Consider the following 17,889-nt stretch of genomic DNA (forward strand, 5'->3'; position numbering starts at 1 on the left):
GGTTGCCCATGGGGTTGTAGGGTGAATGTTTTTCAGGCATATGCCTTTCATATTTAGGTTGAGGTCACATCCTAGGATTGCTTCCCTTTCAGAGAAGGAGAGGAACTTGTTTAGTGTCTTCTGAAAGAATTCTAGTTGTTTTGAGTTTGGGGCATATATGGAGCCGATTGTCAGTTTAATTTTGCCATCTAGTGTCCCTTTAGTGAAAATGAATGCCTTTTTTGTCTTTTAGGACTGTTGTGGCAGTGAAGTTCAGGTCTCCACTAAGTATTATAGCTGCGCCATGGGCTTTCCCTGAGCCCCGTGCGACCCACTGTTGACTGAAGTGGGGGTCACTCAGGAGTTTGATCCCTTTGGGTGGGTTGTGTATTTCTTGTAGGAAGGTGATGTGCAGTTTCATGGTGTTTATGTATGAGGTGATACATTTTCTTTTGATGGGGTTTCCCAACCCCTGTATTGTTTAATGAACCAATGGGATTGCGCTGACCTAGAGTGTGGTGATTGGGGGACTAGTGGGGTTAGAGTTAGATTTGGGGTAAAGAGTAGGGGGTAGGTTGTAGAGAGTTTCCTATATGTAGTCATATATGTGTTTGTTTGGGGTATTTTGGGCCATTTGGCATTTAGCCGGTTGGTCCTAGGTCTCAGCTGGTGTGGAGGGCCATGTACAGGGACAGGCCATCCCTCCTGTTGTTTGCGATAGGGGATGATCAGTGAGATGGGGTGAAGCATCTTTGTGACACCAGTGTCGGGTATAAGGTTCATAAGCAATGTTGCCAATGTTATTAGCAACATCATTGGTGTGTTGGGGTGAGGATGTGGGTGTTGGTATGCTCTGGCGCCACCATTGTGCTGATTGGGCACCATATTTTAGCCTGTTTGTGGGTTGTGTTATTAAGGTTGGAGGAGTTGTTTTTCCTTAGTATGGAGTAGGGGGATGCTGAAGGTGTGGGTTATAGGTTGTTAGGTGATGGGGAATGTGTTTTGAGGTCTGGACTGGTGTTGGGGTGGGGATTTCTGTGCAGGTGCAGGGCTGGGGGCGGATGTTGATGGTGTTAACTATATCTATGTTCGGTGGGGAGAGGAGGGGGGAAGGGGGGGAGAATCACCACTCATTCGTTTGTGTTTTTTTCCGGTTGCTTCATTCAGCTGAGGTTGTTGTTGTTGTAGGGTTGTCCATCTGCGATGAGTTGATTTGGTTAATCTTGGTCTGGTTTCTTGTGTCATATGGCCGGCGGGATGATTCTGTGCGTGGTGCTTGACTGTATTGGTTTGCATTGTCTGTTGTTTCTTTTTCTTCTTTACTGTCATCCAGTTGTTTGCTGTTGTTTCGTCATGGTTGTGGCTGTCACTTAGTGGGTTTGTCGGTTGCCATTCCGGTGGAAGGTTGAGTTTGAGGTTCTTCAGTAGTTGCAAGGGTTCAGGTATGTTGGTAGCTGTTTGTTGTGTTGTGTTGGTTGTTACGATGAGTCGAAATGCGAAGCCCCATCGGTACTTGATCCCTGCTTGTTGGAGACACTGGGTGCACAGGCATAGGCTTTTTCTCTGATTTAGGGTGTCCTGAGATAAATCCTGTAAGTCCAATATGGGGGCGTCTCCATATCGAAGGTTGGTTGAGTTTCTGAGGTTGTTCCATACCTCTTCCTTCTTTTTGTACTGTGTGAAGCACACGATGATGTTTCTTGGGAGGGGGGGCACTGGCATAGGTTTTAGGGCTCTGTGAGTCCTCTCCAGGTCGTCTACCTCAGGTGTCAGGTTTGGGACTGTATCTTTCAGCCAGCGTACAATTAGGTCTGCTCGGCTTTTCTCCTCTGCTTTTTCAGGAAAGTTGTGGAAGTGGATGTTGCAACATCTATTGCGATCTTCGATGTCCGTTTGTTTGATTCTCATTTCTGTGTTTTCTATTTCCAGGTGATTTACCAGCTCATCCAATTTCTTATTGATGCGTGCGTTCTCCTCCCGGTATTGCTCTATTATTCTTTCTTGCATTTGGTTCTTGTTCTCTAGAGCTTTCATTTTGGAGGTTAGATCGTTGATTAATATCTGCAGGGGAGCCACCGTGGCCTTCAGTGTTTCTGCTAATCTCGCTTCCATTTCCATCAGATCTCGTTTAGTTGTTGGGTGGTCGTCATCTTGAAGGGGTGTTGTGGTTTCAGCGCTATTTGCCATGTCCCTGGTTGGTGTCATCTCAATCTCCCTAATGGTTTTGGTTTGAGGTCTGCTTGGCATCCTCTTGGAGTAGGGCGTGTTGCGGTTAGGCGTTGTGGTGGTGATGGTTCCTGGATGTTGTTGGGTTGCTGAGCTGAACAGGCATCGTTGACTGGTGTTTTACAGAGCGTTCGGATTAGGTGGCCATTTGTGTTGAGTCTAGGCTGTGGTCGCCTCAGCAGTGCTGCCAGAGCGGGGGGGGGGGGTAGACAGTTCACATAAAAGGGTGGGGGGTTAGCAAGCAGAGATGCAAGAGACCAGAGAGGTGGGGCCAGGGGAAATGTGTGTTTTAGGGGGGGTTATTTGTGGCTGCACCTGTGTGTACACGCCTGCACACTCATATACACAAAAGGGGTACTAGGGTCCAATTAAGGTGGAAGGTGGGGTTAGGAATGTGTTCAGGAACAGGACCAGACAAAACAGAATATAGGCAAAAGGTGGAGGGAAACGAGGAAGAAGAAGAGAAAAGAGAAAAGAAACAAAGAAAAAGAAAAGGGGGAGGGGGAGGGGAAAGGGGAAATTAGAGTAAAATAAAAGGGAGGGGAAGACAGAAGGGGGAAAGAAAGAGAGAGAAGGAGAGAAAGTAGAGTAATAACAGTGGTAATAGATTGCAGTGGTAGTTTTAGCTATAGTATGAGAGGGAAAAGTATACAGTGGTATGTGTGTATGTATGTGTTTTCTTTAAAGAGAGAGAGGGGGAAAGGGGGGATGGAGAGAGGGAGGGGGAGAAAAAGAGAGAAGGAAGAGGAGAAATGAGGAGGAGGAGAAGGAGGAGGAGGAGGAGGGGTGGGGGAGGGAGAGGTAACTAGCAGTGGCAGTGGTGTGTGGAAAAGTTTTGTTTTAAAGGAGGGGTGGGGGGGGAGAAAGGGCTCCCCCTTCAAAAACAGACCGACAAACAGGCTCTCCTCTTCTTTCTTCAACGGTGACGGCAAGGTCGGGGCTCCTCTCTCCCTTCCTCCTCTTTTCTCCCCCCCCCCTTTTCCCTTTGTTGCTTTGGCTCCGAGGTCCCTCCAGCCTCGGAGCTCCGCTGGGTTGTTGGGGGGGATGGAGGCTGTGGCTCTCTCGGTAGGCGCACCAGATGCCCCGGTTTCCCTCCGGCGGTGGTGGAGGCAGAAGCGGTGGGGTCTGGGCTCCTTTCTCTCCTTCCCCTCCTGCTTCCTGCTTCTGTGCTGGCTCCGAGATCCTCCTGACCTCGGCTGGCTGACCTCAATCAAGGTCACGGGGGGGGGGCTGCGGTTGTTCCAGGCACCCCCAGTTCCTCTCCAGTATCGGTGCTGGCGGCACTGGCAGCGGCAGTTCCAGCAGCCCAGGATCCAGCCAGGTAGCTTTGTAAGTTCTGGCTGGCTTCAGGAGCTGCTCGTTGCCGTGCTGCCTTAACTGGAAGTCCCGAGTGTACCCTTCTTGAGGGGGCAGAAATCCTTTCACGCTCAGTGGCGTAGCGTGGGGGGTGCCAGGGGTGCCAGTCGCACCGGGCGCAACATTTGGGGGGGCGCGTTTGGCCAGCCCTCCTCGAGGAAGCAGGAACCCCACTGTCCTCGGACCTCCTCCGAAGGCTGGCGGTGGGGCGGAGAGACCTTCTCCCCGCGCCAGCCTTCGGATGGCTGTCCTGAAGACGTGGTGGGAGCAGTGGCGTAGCGTGGGGGGTGCAGGGGGGCCTGCTGCACCTGGCGCAACATCTGGGGGGGGCGCGGAAGAGACTCGAGTGCTAAAATCCACGGGTTAGGGGGCGCAAATTACTTGCCTTGCCCCGGGTTAGGGGGCGCAAATTACTTGCCTTGCCCCGGGTGCTGAGAACCCACGCTACGCCACTGTTCACGCTCCAAGGCAGAGGTACCTGCTACAGCTTCTTCTCATTTTGAAGGATCCTGGATCAAATGCGAGAACTGCTTTTTGCTTTCTCATCGGTCAAATGGAAGGGTATAACTTTGCTCTCAGTTCTGTCGGTAGATTGCTTAATGGAGCTACGGATTGTTAAGAGCGGCCCACCAAATGTGCAGTAGATGTCTCAGGTGGACCATTGTGTGAGTTTTCCTTGTTAATCCTAACAGATCATTTGCAAGAGAGGGGATTTTGATCTGTGAGGAAAGCTTTAGAAATGAAACTTTAGATTGGGCAGACACATCACTTACTTGAATTTAAGGTTTGCAGTCCCAATCATAATGGATTTGTGTGTCCTTTCTTTCAGATATGTAAGCACTACCAATGTGTTGATGTCTCTGTTTTGGGTTACAGCTGCAATGCAGAGCATCAGTGCAATGGACGAGGGGTAAGCTGACAAAACCACGCCGGATTTCTAGACCATGCTTTCTCCAGGGGTTACTGACTTGATGCTTTGTTTTGTTCTGACCTCCTTTCTTGGGCCTTCCTTTCCCCTTTTTTCAGAAGGTGCTGGAGGGAGACATGGTTCCATTGAATGACGGACAGGTAGGAGCTCCAGCAAAGGAACAGTTGAGAGCTCCCTTCAAGCTTCTGGTTGTTCCTTTGATGCTCTGCCCTTATCTACCTGCATTATGTCAGGGGTTGGATGGGTGGACTTGGCTTGTTATTTGATGCTGCTCATATTGATCCAGAGCAGACTGCAGCATATAGTTCGCAAAAACTGAAACATGTTGCAGGATTCCCCCAAAATAGACGGGCGGTACCTCATCCAGCAGAGCTTTACTACTACTACTACTAAATGAGCATAATAATCACAAATCCATATATCTTCAGAACTGGCACAGTCCATAAGAAATCCAGTTGCAGCAGACTTAATTAAACTTACAATAACTTACAATAAGACTAAAACCCTAACACTAAACATACTACACTAATGGCCAAAATTGTGGAAACCTTTTGGAAAAAGTGAATTTCCGAGATTTGATGGCTCATAACACCACTTTCTTTTTGAGTAATACCATAAAATTATATATCAATGGAAAGATAATTTAATGAAGAATGTAATGCAACAATGTTTGTTCAGTTATCTGTATTCTATCAAAAGTTACAGCCAAATAACCAGAAAAAGGAAGCACAACTTGCTTCGGTTTCCACAATATATAATTTTTATTTATTTTCCATTTTTTAAAGCACTCCACTTTACATCCCTGGCTCTTTAGAGCCTATTAACTCGCCCCCCCCCCACCTCATGGCTTTCAACATTAAACTTTATATCACTGCATTTTGTACGTTTTCCAATTCTAATTACACACATTACAACATGGGTAGGCAAACTAAGGCCCGGGAGCCGGATCCGGCTCAATCGCCTTCTCAATCCGGCCCACAGATGGTCTGGGAATCAGCATGTTTTTACGTGAGTAGAATGTGTCCTTTTATTTAAAATGCATCTCTGGGTTATTTGTGGGGCACAGGAATTCGTTCATATTTTTTTTTTCAAAATATAGTCTGGCCTCCCACAAGGTCTGAGGGACAGTGGAACGGCCCCCTGCTGAAAAAGTTTGCTGACCCCTGCATTACAAAATAACTCAAAATTTAAATAAATATAGAAAGGTAGAATGGAAGTGAGACCTGGACCATAAAGAAGGCTGATCGCCGAATAATTGATGCTTTTGAATTATGGTGCTGGAGGAGACTCTTGAGAGTCCCATGCACTGCAAGAAGATCAAACATATCCATTCTTAAGGAAATCAGACCTGAGTGCCCACTGGAAGGACAGATCGTGAAGCTGAGGCTCCAATACTTTGGCCACCTCATGAGAAGAGAAGACTCCCTGGAAAAGACCCTGATGCTGGGCAAGGAGAAGGGGACGACAGAGGACGAGATGGTGGGACACCATCTCAAAGCTACTAGCATGAGTCTGACCAAACTGCGGGAGGCAGTGGAAGACAGGAGTGCCTGGCGTGCTCTGGTCCATGGGTCACGAAGAGTCGGACACAACTAAACGACTAAACAAAACAGAAAGGTAGAGAATTTCTCATTACAAGTCTTCAAACAACCCTGCTAGTGATGTCAATTGCTTACAATATACCGTATAAATTTGCTCCAATCCTTTTGGAATGCTTGATCTTGCTGGTTTCAGATTTTTCCTGGCAGCTTCGACCAGTTCTGCAAAGTCCATCATCTTCATCTGCCACTCTTCTTTCGTTGGTTCTTCTTGTTGTTTCCATTTTTGGGCTAAAAGAATTCTTGCCGCAGTTGTTGCATACACAAACAGTCTTTTATCTTCCCTTGGGATTTCTTCACCCACTATACCAAATAAAAAGGCTTCTGTTTTTTTAACAAAAGCATTTTAAAACATTTTCTTTAACTCATTATATAGCATTTCCCAGAAAGCCTTTACCTCTTTGCAAGTCCACCACATGCGGTAAAAGATACCTTCCTTTTATTTGCATTTCCAGCACTCATTAGTTATCGTCTTATACATTTTGGTAAGTTTAGCTGGTGTTAAATACCATCTATACATCATTTTCATAACATTTTCTTTAAGTGCACTACATGCAATAAAATTAATACCTTCCTACCATAACCTTTCCCATGATTCTAATTGAATATTATATCCAAAATCTTTAGGCCAATGTATCATCACAGATTTAACCTCTTCATCTTTGGTATGCCATTCCAGTAATATATACATTTTCTAAAGTATTTTCCGCTTGTCATCCAGTAAATCTATCTCAAACCTAGATCTTACTGTGTCAAAACCATTTTTATCCTCCTTAAGCACATTATTTACCTGGTGATATTGCAACCAATCCATCAATAACTCTTTTACTTCTTCAAATGTTTTTAATCTTAACTGACTTACTATTAGTAAATCTCTATACGTGGCCCACTTTCCTTTCATATTTAACTTCTTTACCACTATTATTTCTATTGGGGAGAGCCACCAAGGGGTTTTACGTTCCAATGTTTTATATCTGTTCCAAAACTCATAAATTTATTTTCTTATTGTGTGATTCAGGAATCCTTTATGCACTTTTACTTACCATAAAATATGTGTGCCATCCATATTGATTATCGTAACCTTCCAAGTCTAATAAATCTGTGTTCTCCAACAGATTCCAATCCAACAGATTCCAATCCCTTAATCAACATAGACAGGACACTTCATAATATAATCTCAAATCTGGCAGAGAGAAACCACCTCTTTCTTTTGTATCTTTTAGAAGCTTGTATTTGATTCTTGATTCCACCCCCCCACCAGATAAATTTTGATAATACTTGTTGCCATTCTTTGAAGTGACCCACTCCTCTGATCACCGGGATTGTTTGAAGTAAAAACAACATTTTAGGTTGGGGACGTGGGTGGCGCTGTGGGTAAAACCTCAGCGCCTAGGGCTTGCCGATCGCATGGTCGGCGGTTCGAATCCCCGCGGCGGGGTGAGCTCCCGTTGCTCAGTCCCAGCTCCTGCCCACCTAGCAGTTCGAAAGCACCCCTAAGTGCAAGTAGATAAATAGGTACCGCTTTCTAGCGGGAAGGTAAACGGCGTTTCCGTGTGCTGCGCTGGTGCCTGCTCGCCAGAGCAGCTTCGTCACACTGGCCACGTGACCCGGAAGTGTCTCCAGACAGCGCTGGCCCCTGGCCTCTTAAGTGAGATGGGCGCACAACCCTAGAGTCGGACACGACTGGCCCGTATGGGCAGGGGTACCTTTACCTTTATTGCCATTCTTTGAAGTGACCCACTCCTCTGATCACCGGGATTGTTTGAAATAAAAACAACATTTTAGGTTGCACATTCATCTTTACAGCAGATATTCTTCCCCAAAGAATTAATTTCATCCTTCTCCACACTTCTAAGTCTCCCTTAACCCCTTTTGTTTTGGCAGTGATTCAGTCAGGTCACAATAGGATTCAGCTACTGATGTTATGTACTGGAGCTGAGAGGAGGACATTTGTCAGTGTGTTGTGTGATTGCTATCAAGTTGGTTGGGGTTTTTGTGTTCTTGTAAAACATAATATAATTAAAGAAATTGTGCAAAGGGTTGACTGGTCACCTAGAAAGCAATGTAAAATAGTACTATTAAGTGAACAAGGCTACAGTTATGAAGAAATTAGAAGAAAAATTGGTGGAAACTTAACCAAAGGTGGTATTCCTAAATTTTTGAAGAGGTAAAAGGAGATTACAAAATCAGACTGGTAAAGGTAGGAAAAGGTTCACAACAGCAAGTGACGATAGAAGAACTGAGAAACTGGCTACATGACAGAAGAAAATCATCTGGGTTTATACAAGATGACATGGGGCAATGTAATGTGAAGTTGAGTGCAAGGACCATTTGGCGCAGACTACAGGAATATGGTCTAAATGCTAGAATTCCAAGGAAAAAGCCATTGTTATCTCTCAAACAAAGGTTGAAAAGGTTAAACTGGACTAAAACCCCTGTTAACTGGACAGCAGAAGAATGGGACAGTGTTATTTGGAGTGATGAGACCAAAATCTCCTTGCTTGGTAGTGATGGCATGAAATATGTGAGGTGAAGAATTGGAGAAGATTTACATCCTACTGTGAAACACCCAGATAGTGTTATGATCTGGGGTTGTATGACAGCAAAAGGTGTGGGCAGAATTTGCGTCATTAATGGGAATGTAAATGCCCCCAAATACATAGCTCAGACCTTAACCCAATTGAAAATCTATGGAGCCGACTAAAGAAACTTGCTAGTCAGAAGCAACCCAGCAATAAAACCCAATTAATAGAGGCAATAATTCCATCTTGGTTTCACATTATAACAGCTGCAGGACTAAAAAACTTGGTTCACTCCATGGGAAGGCGTTGTAAGGCTGTAATTAAAGCTAAAGGTTACTCAACTAAGTATTAACTGAAATGGTGAGGGTATTTGTATATCTCATTTTTTCTATGTGTTTCAGGTTTCTTCTTTATGACTGCTGTTTTAATAATCATTCATAAAAGTCATTGCATTACATTCTTCATTAAATTATATTTCCATTGATATATAATAATATGGTATTACTCAGTGCTTTTTTCCTGGGGAGACGCAGGGGTATTCAAACCCCTAAAAAAATTGAGAATCTAATGGGAGAATAAACTAAACTTTTTTAAAAAAAATAGTTTCTTCTCTAGCACGGCGAATCGTCAGTTCCGCTGCTACCCCCGATGGCAGCCTCATTTCCTGTCATGATGTTTCCCGAGTCTCAGACAGAAACAAGTGTTTAATGCAGGGGTCGGTCAGCAAACTTTTTCAGCAGGGAGCTGGTCCACCGTCCCTCAAACCTTGTGGGGGGGGGGCTGGACTATATTTTCAAAAGGAAAAAAAAAGGAATGAATTCCTATGCCCCACAAATAACCCAGAGATGCATTTTAAATAAAAGGACATATTCTACTCATGTAAAAACATGATTCCTGGACCATCCGTGGGCTGGATCCACCCCCGAGCCTTAGTTTGCCTACCCATAGTTTAATGTGTGAAGCAGTGTAGAATGTGGATATGTGGTGTTTTACTGATGAAAGCTTGTACTCATTGAGGGGCAGTATTTCAATATGATTAATGTATGTTCTTTGTGGGACGCGGGTGATGCTGTGGGTTAAACCACAGAGCCTAGGACTTGCCAATCAGAAGGTTGGTGTTTCGAATCCCCACGACAGGGTGAGCTCCCGTTGCTTGGTCCCTGCTCCTGCCAACCTAGCAGTTCGAAAGCACGTCAAAGTGCAAGTAGATAAATAGGTATCGCTCTGGTGGGAAGGTAAATGGCGTTTCCGTGTGCTGCTCTGGTTTGCCAGAAGCGGCTTAGTCATGCTGGCCACGTGACCCGGAAGCTGTACCCCAGCTCCCTTGGCCAGTAAAGCGAGATGAGCGCCGCAACCCCAGAGTTGGCCACGACTGGACCTAATGGTCAGTCCCTTTACCTTTACCTTTATGTTCTTTGTACTTTTGTCCATTTACTGTATTTATTTTTCACTCTTTGCTTGCTGCTTTTCATCCAAACAGGTGTGCAATAGCAATAAGAACTGCCACTGTCACCCGGGGTGGGCCCCTCCCTACTGTGATGCCAAAGGATATGGCGGCAGTCTGGACAGTGGACCTCCATACAATGGCAAGTACCTGAACCACACACCTTCCTGTCTTTGGTGACGCCTGGAGGTTGGGAAATGACAGCTGCTCCAAGTAGCTTAAGTCCTCCTTGGCTGGTATGGTGGTGGCTTACAAACGGCCAAAGCCCCAGGCTCAGACGGCATTACACCAGAAATGATAAAAGCACAGGCGGATTGGTGGGCACCTTTCTTAGCCAACCTCTTCACTTACATAGATGACACTGGCCGCATCCCAAGGGAATGGGGAACAGCCATAATAGTCCCAATCTATAAAAAGGGCAACAGAGGGGACCCAGCGAATTATAGGCCAATTAGCTTATTAAGTGTGTTTAGTAAACTCTACTCAAAGCACCTCCTTAATAAGTTTACAGAATGGCTAGAGAATGAAGATATCCTGGCAATTGAACAAGCAGGCTTCAGACCCGGAAGGTCCACGACCGATCACTGCCTACGCTACATCTCATCGACAAATACAAATCAGGAGGGCAGGCCTCACTATACACGGCCTTTGTCGACCTAAAAGCAGCATTTGATACAGTCTCCAGAACCAGACTCTGGGACAGACTACAGGGTACCAATATAGATAGAAGGCTCCTGCTCCTAATTCAGGCACTGCACGCAAACACGGCTCTTAGAGTCAGGTGCAGCCGCCTAGGACACCTAACGGACCCTATTAAAACATTCAAATGAGTCAGGCAAGGGTGCCTATTGGCTCTCTACTATTTAATTTCTATCTAAATAACTTAGTATCTGCACTCAATGACTCAGAACTCCACCCGCTGAACCTTGCAAATCGGCATATTTCGGTCCTGCTATATGCCGATGATGCGGTAATTCTATCCAGAACCCCCATTGGACTCAAAAGAGCACTAAGAAAGCTTGCAGCATACTGCGAATCTGAACATCTCAAAATCAATTATCAAAAGATCAAGATACTAGCTTTTGGGGAAAAGCCAAAGCTTAGAAGCTGGGAACTCCAAGGCCATAAATTAGAACAAGTCACAAACTACAAGTATCTAGGAATGGTGGTACAGTCTTCAGGAACCAACAAACTACACATAAACTCCATCGGGAGTTCAGCGGAAAAAACCGCAAATTGTATCCTTAAATTCTTCAGAGCACAAAGAGGTTTCTTTGTCCCCGCAGCTCTAAAATTATACAAGGCCAAAACTTTGGCACAACTCCTCTATGGTTCCTTTTGGGGCCCGCCTTCCTCTGCTTTCTCCCCACTTGAGAGAGCTCAGTCTAGACTTCTTAGAGCTCTCCTCCAAGTCCCCAGATGTGTCTCAAACGCATGGGTGAGATTGGAAACGGGGATGATGACAGTGGAGGCTAGCATTTGCTTAACATCAATTTACAAATGGCTGACATTGAATCTGCTCCCCCAAGGAATAGCCCCACTGATCCTCTGCAACCAATTACAGTCGGACTGGCAGACTGCAGTTCTGAACACCCTCCGGAAATTGGGTTTTGCCCCTCAAGCCCTTCTAAGTCTGGGTCTGGACCAGGCAAAAGCCACGGTCAGGCAAAGAATATTAGATACCGAGAGACAACAGGACTGCGCAAGGTGCGCCGACTATAAAATTGGAGAAATCGAGAGATACATAGCCTCACCGGCAGCATATCTCTTCTTTCTTGTATCTAGAAATGCAAGAAGGGCCTTTACACTTGCCAGAAGCGTGGCTCTTCCCTCGCCGGTCCTGGATGGAGCCTTTAGAAAAGTCCCCTACGCTCAGAGACTTTGCACCTGTCCATTGGGAGAGATAGGAAGCCCAGAACACTTGTTCTTTAGATGTCCCTTTTAGAAAGAGCACTTAGCAAGATCATGGATCCCCTACTGGTGAGGCTTGCCGACCTCCCGCAAAAGCAAAAATTTGACCTTTTGCTGTTAGACAAAGATCAGAAGATAACCCAGATGGTCGCCAGATTCTGTCTACAGATCTGTAGGCGCAGACCATCGCCCAACTCAAAATAGTCCGGCATGAAAAGCCCCAAACACGGTTCCATGGGTGACTCTAAGTCAGCTCCCTGGGATAGTTTATTGCTGTACATTGTTTCTAAATTTAGTGTTGTATATTGTTTTAATTGTCCGTTTTAACCATATTTGCACAGTAGTTTTTAACGTTGTGAGTGTCCTCTATTTAAGAGGCTTCTACTCTGCAGCCTCTTAGTTGTTTTATCTGTGAGTCTTTTAGTTCTTATGCTCTTACAGTTGTTTTAACTGCGTGTCTTTGTTGGTTTTTAGCTCTTATCTGTTTTAATTATTAGTTTTTTATCCACCCATTATCTGTGTTTAATCTTGCATTTTATTCGGATGTTTTATGCCTGTTTCCTTGTCCTCATTTGCCCTAACAATTATCGGTCAAAAATCCCAACTGCTATTTTATCTATATGCTTTTCTTAATCCTGATCTATGACCGTAATAAAGTTCATTCAAATGGTGGTGGCTTACTGTGCCTCTCTGGTTTTGTTTTCCATGGGAAGATGAGCTTGGGTTTTGGGTAACCAGCCGTTGGAAACTTGGGGCCTCTGGATTGGTGGGGGGAATCTTACAACTTCCAGAGCTTTTGTTTGTCCTGGGCCAACTTTCTGCAAACGTCATTGGGGACAGAGGAAGCTGCTTTATCCACCTAGATCAGTATTGCTTGATGCTCACCAGAATTTCAGCCAGGGATCCTTAGAGAGGCCAGGGACTGAACCTGAGACCTTCTGCAGGCAAAGCAGGCGCTCTGTAATTGAGCTATGACCATCCCAAATTCATGCACATGTTATTTTGAAAAAATGTGGAAAAATAACCAATGAATTTTTTGGTGCCTCAAGAGTCCAACAAATTGATTATGACTTAAGCTCATGTCTGCTTTGTCAGGTGCATGAAGTGAATTCTCAGTTGGCAGGTATATGCAGGAGAAAATTGTAAGGTGGGAGCTGAATGGCAGTAAGAAGCAAAAATTAAAGTCAGTGATAAAAAAAAATGTGTACACCACAGTCTGTCTCGAAGGCTTTCACTCTCTTGTGCTCATTTCAAAACCCCCACAAACAAATGAGGAAGCATGAAAAATACGAAGAGACAGCTACAATAATTGAAGCAGTTAAGAGTAAGGACCTGGAAGAGACCAGTATTCAGATCTCAACTCAGCCACGAAGCGTGTTGGGTGACTTTGGGCCAGTTGCTGTCACTTATCCCACCCCACAGGGTTGTTGTGAGGATAACATTGAGAAGTATGGACACACCTCAAGCTCTTTGGAGAAAAGCTGGGATATGAAATGCCGTAATAACAAGCCCACAAAATTACTCTCCAACAATATCTTTTTAAACATTTTTACTAGTCCTCTTCCTTAGGCATGTTTTTCTTAGGCAAGTTGTGGACTTCCAACCCAGCTGAGCCTTTTAAGCATACAGACACTATTCTTGCACATAACATAGAGACAGTAAAATATAAGCAGCAAAGCCCAGACAGAAAAGAAAGGGGAAATGGAGAAAGGGAAGAAGGGAAAGAAAGGAAAACACCAGATTATCATCACTAAAGCCCTTTCATATGGCACATATTTCCACAACATTTATCTGGATTTCTTTATATAGCTCTTCTGTAACTTGACATTGATAGGCTGCTACTTCTTTGACTGCTGTTCTGTTAAGTAACGGCAACCGTGTTTATTTAAAAAGCAAGGCAAAATCCCAAGCCAGGAATTGCACACACAAGGACTTCCTGCATATTGTTCACACTCACTGTGTTTCAGATGTGTGACTGATGAAGGAGTGCTTTTAGGGTCTTTGCTTTGACTTAGGATAATATTGCAACATTGCCGCTTAACTTACCATTTATTGTTTGAGCACAGACACTGCACTGCATGTTGTATTAAATTCAGACAAAAAAGCAACCCCTCCCCCAAAGGTATAGAAGAAGGTCCCAGATACATTATAAAGATCCATTTGCTCCTAAAGACCCAATTCCATAAAAAGGTTGGTAACAATTTTTAGTGTTGATTTTTTTATGCAATCCAAGTTTCTCTTGGAGAAGACAATTAGATTGATGGGCTATTAGACTTTTTGTGGTGGATTTTTGTGGTGGGTATTATGCACAAGGTAAAGACTGGCACAGCATCCTTTGAGGCAACAAATACCGTTGTAAATATAATGTAGATTAAAGTAATTCTATTATTGTTCCATTGTTTTCCCCCTATGCTTTTAGGTGTTTTTATTTTATCTATCCACTATGGCCATCCCTGGAGTCAGTTGTGCTCAGTAAAAAGTAAGCTTGCCCTGCTTTTCCATGTTCTGCCCAATGGGAAGAAAGGGTACTGAGATTACCAACATGTCCATAAAGAACCCAGCTACTTTAAATGACTCAGCTACTTTAAATGACCAATACTAATCTTGTTATGTGCATTATACGCATTTGTAAACTGCATTGGGTTTGAAAAGAGCAGAGGTTGAAACTGTTGACTGATTTAACAAGCTCACAGCATTCCTTTTCTCCCTCAATGGGGTTGAGGAAGTTTGTAATTCCCACCCTGCAGAAAGGTAACCATTGTTGCTGTTGTTACTAATTTTCTTTGTTTATTCTCTCTTTCAGATGTGGATAACACCACAAGAAATTGGCTGCTGGCATTCTTCTGCCTGATTCTCCCTCTCCTGTTGCTTTTGCTCTTCGCTTACCTTGCGAGGAATCAGTTGGTGTCATCCCTAATGCCGTTGATAGAGGCTTGTTGTGGGTAAATATTTTCTGTCCATCCCCCCTGCTGTGTGGAAAGCTGACTAGGAATTATTTGGCAGAACAAAAGCATTTAAAGGCTCTGTGTGCAGCACTGGTGCCAGGCCCGGTCCACTGGTGAGGCAAGGTGAGGCGCCTGCCTTGAGCGGTAGAAGCCTAAGAGGCAGTGGCTGCCTGCAACAGTGCTGGTTTGCAGCAAGATCTCATGAGATCTCACTGAAATTTCACGAGATCTCGCACAGCACACAAGATCCTGTGATATCTCACTGGAAGTCAGTGCCCCTGCCAGCTCTTTGTGGATGCCGCTTCGCAACACAGGTAAAAGAGGAGCACTGGCAGCAAGTGTGTGTGTGTGTGTGTGTTACATTCCCAAAATTGGATGTGTCCCTCTGCATTGTGTATTCTGCAAAATGGGGAAGATTTGGTTTTTCTAGAACCAACTGAACACCAGCCAGTTTCCCCCAGTTTGCCAGTCTTGTTTTGTTCTCTGCACGCTGTCAGAAAACAATTGGAGAAGTCAGACCTTTGGTCAAGTATCTCAGTGTTGCTTACTCTGAATGGCAGTGACTCCCCAGTTGAACAACGTGGCCCAGGGAGAGAGGGAAAAATAGTGGAAGTGAACAGCTGGCTTCGTAAATGGTGTAAACAGGAACGGTTTGGATTCTTAGATCACGGGCTGCAGTTTCTTGAAGATGGACTTCTGGCAACCAATGGGCTGCACCTCACAACGGTTGGGAGAAATGTTTTTGCCAAAAATCTCAGAAACCTCATCAGGAGGGCTTTAAACTGACTAATGTGGGGGAGGGAGACAGTGCTCCTGAAGGTAGGAGTCTATCAATTAATGAAGATGATCATCCAAATGTCATAGACCAAATGGAGCAAACAGCACGAGGACCTAGTGGAGGGAGGATAAAATCCTTAAATAAGAGACACGGGGGAATGATTAATGGACTTCAATGTCTGTACACTAATGCGCAAAGCATGGGAAATAAACAAGATGAGCTTGAGCTCTTGGTACAGCAAACTAAATATGACATAATAGGCATCACTGAAACCTGGTGGGATAAGTCCCACGATTGGAATGTAATAATGGAGGAATACAATCTATTTCAGAGAAACAGACCAGACAAGAAAGGAGGAGGAGTGGCATTATATGTCAGGGGTGTGTATACCTGTGAAGAGATCCAAGATTTAGAACCTCAAAGCCAAAGTGAGAGCATTTGGGTCAAAATTAAGGGAGAGAAGAATAACAGAGACCTCATTGTGGGAGTTTACTATAGATCCCCAAGCCAAACGGAGGACATAGATGATGCCTTCCTGGAACAGATGGCCAAGCATGCAAAAGGAAGGGAGATAGTAGTAATGGGGGACTTCAATTACCCGGATATTTGTTGGACGTCAAACTCAGCCAAGAGTATAAGGTCAAACAGATTCCTCACTGGCCTTGCAGACAACTTCATTGTCCAGAAAGTGGGAGAAGCAACAAGAGGAACAGCCATTTTAGACCTGGTCCTAACCAATGCTGATGACCTGGTTAGTGGGGTAGATGTGGAAGGATCATTAGGCGCGAGTGATCATGCTCTTCTGAAGTTTACTATACAGCGGAAAGGAGCAGCCAAGCATACTAGGACTCAATTTCTTGACTTTAAGAAAGCCGACTTCATAAAACTTAGGGAAGTGCTGGGTGAGATCCCATGGACAACAATACTAAAAGGAAAGGGAGTTCATGATGGCTGGGAGTTTGTTAAGAGGGAGATAGTAAAAGCACAACGTCAGGCAATACCAATGAGACGGAAACATGGAAGGTGCCTAAAGAAGCCAGGGTGGCTATCTAAAGAACTTTTAACTGAATTAAGATTAAAAAAGGATGTGTACAAAAAATGGAAAAGGGGGGAAACCACCAAAGAGGAATTCAAACAAATAGCCAGCACGTGTAGACACAAAGTCAGAAAAGCTAAAGCACAGAATGAACTCAGGCTTGCTAGAGAGGTTAAAAGCAACAAAAAAGGCTTTTATGGGTATGTTCGTAGCAAAAGGAAGAACAAAGAAACAGTGGGGTCACTCAGAGGAGAAGATGGTGAAATGCAAACAGGGGACACAGAAGGCTGAACTCCTCAATGCCTTCTTTGTCTCAGTCTTCTCCGATAAAGAAAACAATGCCCGACCTGAAGAATTTGGAGCAAATGATTCAGCAAAGGAAACAGCCCAGAATAACTAAGGAGATAGTACAAGAATACTTGGCTAGTTTAGATATATTCAAGTCTCCAGGGCCAGATGAACTGCATCCAAGAGTATTAAAAGAACTGGCAGATGTGATCTCAGAACCACTGGCAGTCATCTTTGAGAATTCCTGGAGAACAGGCGAAGTCCCGGCAGACTGGAGGAGGGCAAATGTTGTCCCTATTTTCAAAAAGGGGAAAAGAGAGGACCCAAATAATTACCGCCCAGTCAGTCTGACATCAATACCAGGGAAGATTCTGGAGCAGATCATTAAGCAAACAGTCTGTGAGCACCTAGAAAGGAATGCTGTGATCACCAATAGTCAGCATGGATTTCTGAAAAATAAGTCATGTCAGACTAACCTGATCTCGTTTTTTGACAGAATTACAAGCCTGGTAGATGAAGGGAACGCAGTGGATGTAGCCTACCTTGATTTCAGCAAGGCATTTGACAAGGTGCCCCATGACATTCTTGTAAAGAAGCTGGTAAAATGCAGTCTTGACTATGCTACCACTCAGTGGATTTGTAACTGGCTGACTGACCGAACCCAAAGGGTGCTCATCAATGGTTCCTCTTCATCCTGGAGAAGAGTGACTAGTGGGGTGCCACAGGGTTCTGTATTGGTTCTGTCTTATTCAACACCTTTATCAACGACTTGGATGATGGACTCAAGGTCATCCTGACCAAATTTGCAGATGACACCAAACTGGGAGGGGTGGCTAACACCCCAGAGGACAGGATCACACTTCAAAACGACCTTGACA

The 17,889-nt window shown here is 44.7% G+C and overlaps 1 protein-coding gene and 1 long non-coding RNA gene across 3 annotated transcripts in view; both read left to right on the forward strand.

The window, feature by feature from the left end:
- The window catches only part of ADAM9 (ADAM metallopeptidase domain 9), a 93,540-nt gene that overhangs the window by 63,494 nt on the left and 12,157 nt on the right, over positions 1 to 17,889 (forward strand). The window contains exons 17-19 of one of the 2 annotated variants that reach the window (XM_082200292.1): positions 4,391 to 4,471; positions 10,090 to 10,195; positions 14,768 to 14,906. In XM_082200292.1, coding sequence (XP_082056418.1) covers positions 4,391 to 4,471; positions 10,090 to 10,195; positions 14,768 to 14,906 — 326 coding nt within the window. The remainder of the gene's footprint in view (positions 1 to 4,390; positions 4,472 to 10,089; positions 10,196 to 14,767; positions 14,907 to 17,889) is intronic. The other variant, XM_082200293.1, reaches the window with a different exon arrangement.
- Positions 10,204 to 12,635, forward strand: LOC309519615. Its single transcript, XR_014213879.1, has 2 exons — positions 10,204 to 12,366; positions 12,406 to 12,635. It is a non-coding gene; the product is annotated as an uncharacterized lncRNA (long non-coding RNA).

This window comes from Podarcis vaucheri (genome assembly GCF_965113315.1).
Source record: "Podarcis vaucheri genome assembly, chromosome: 15".
Taxonomy (NCBI): Eukaryota; Metazoa; Chordata; class Lepidosauria; order Squamata; family Lacertidae; genus Podarcis; species Podarcis vaucheri.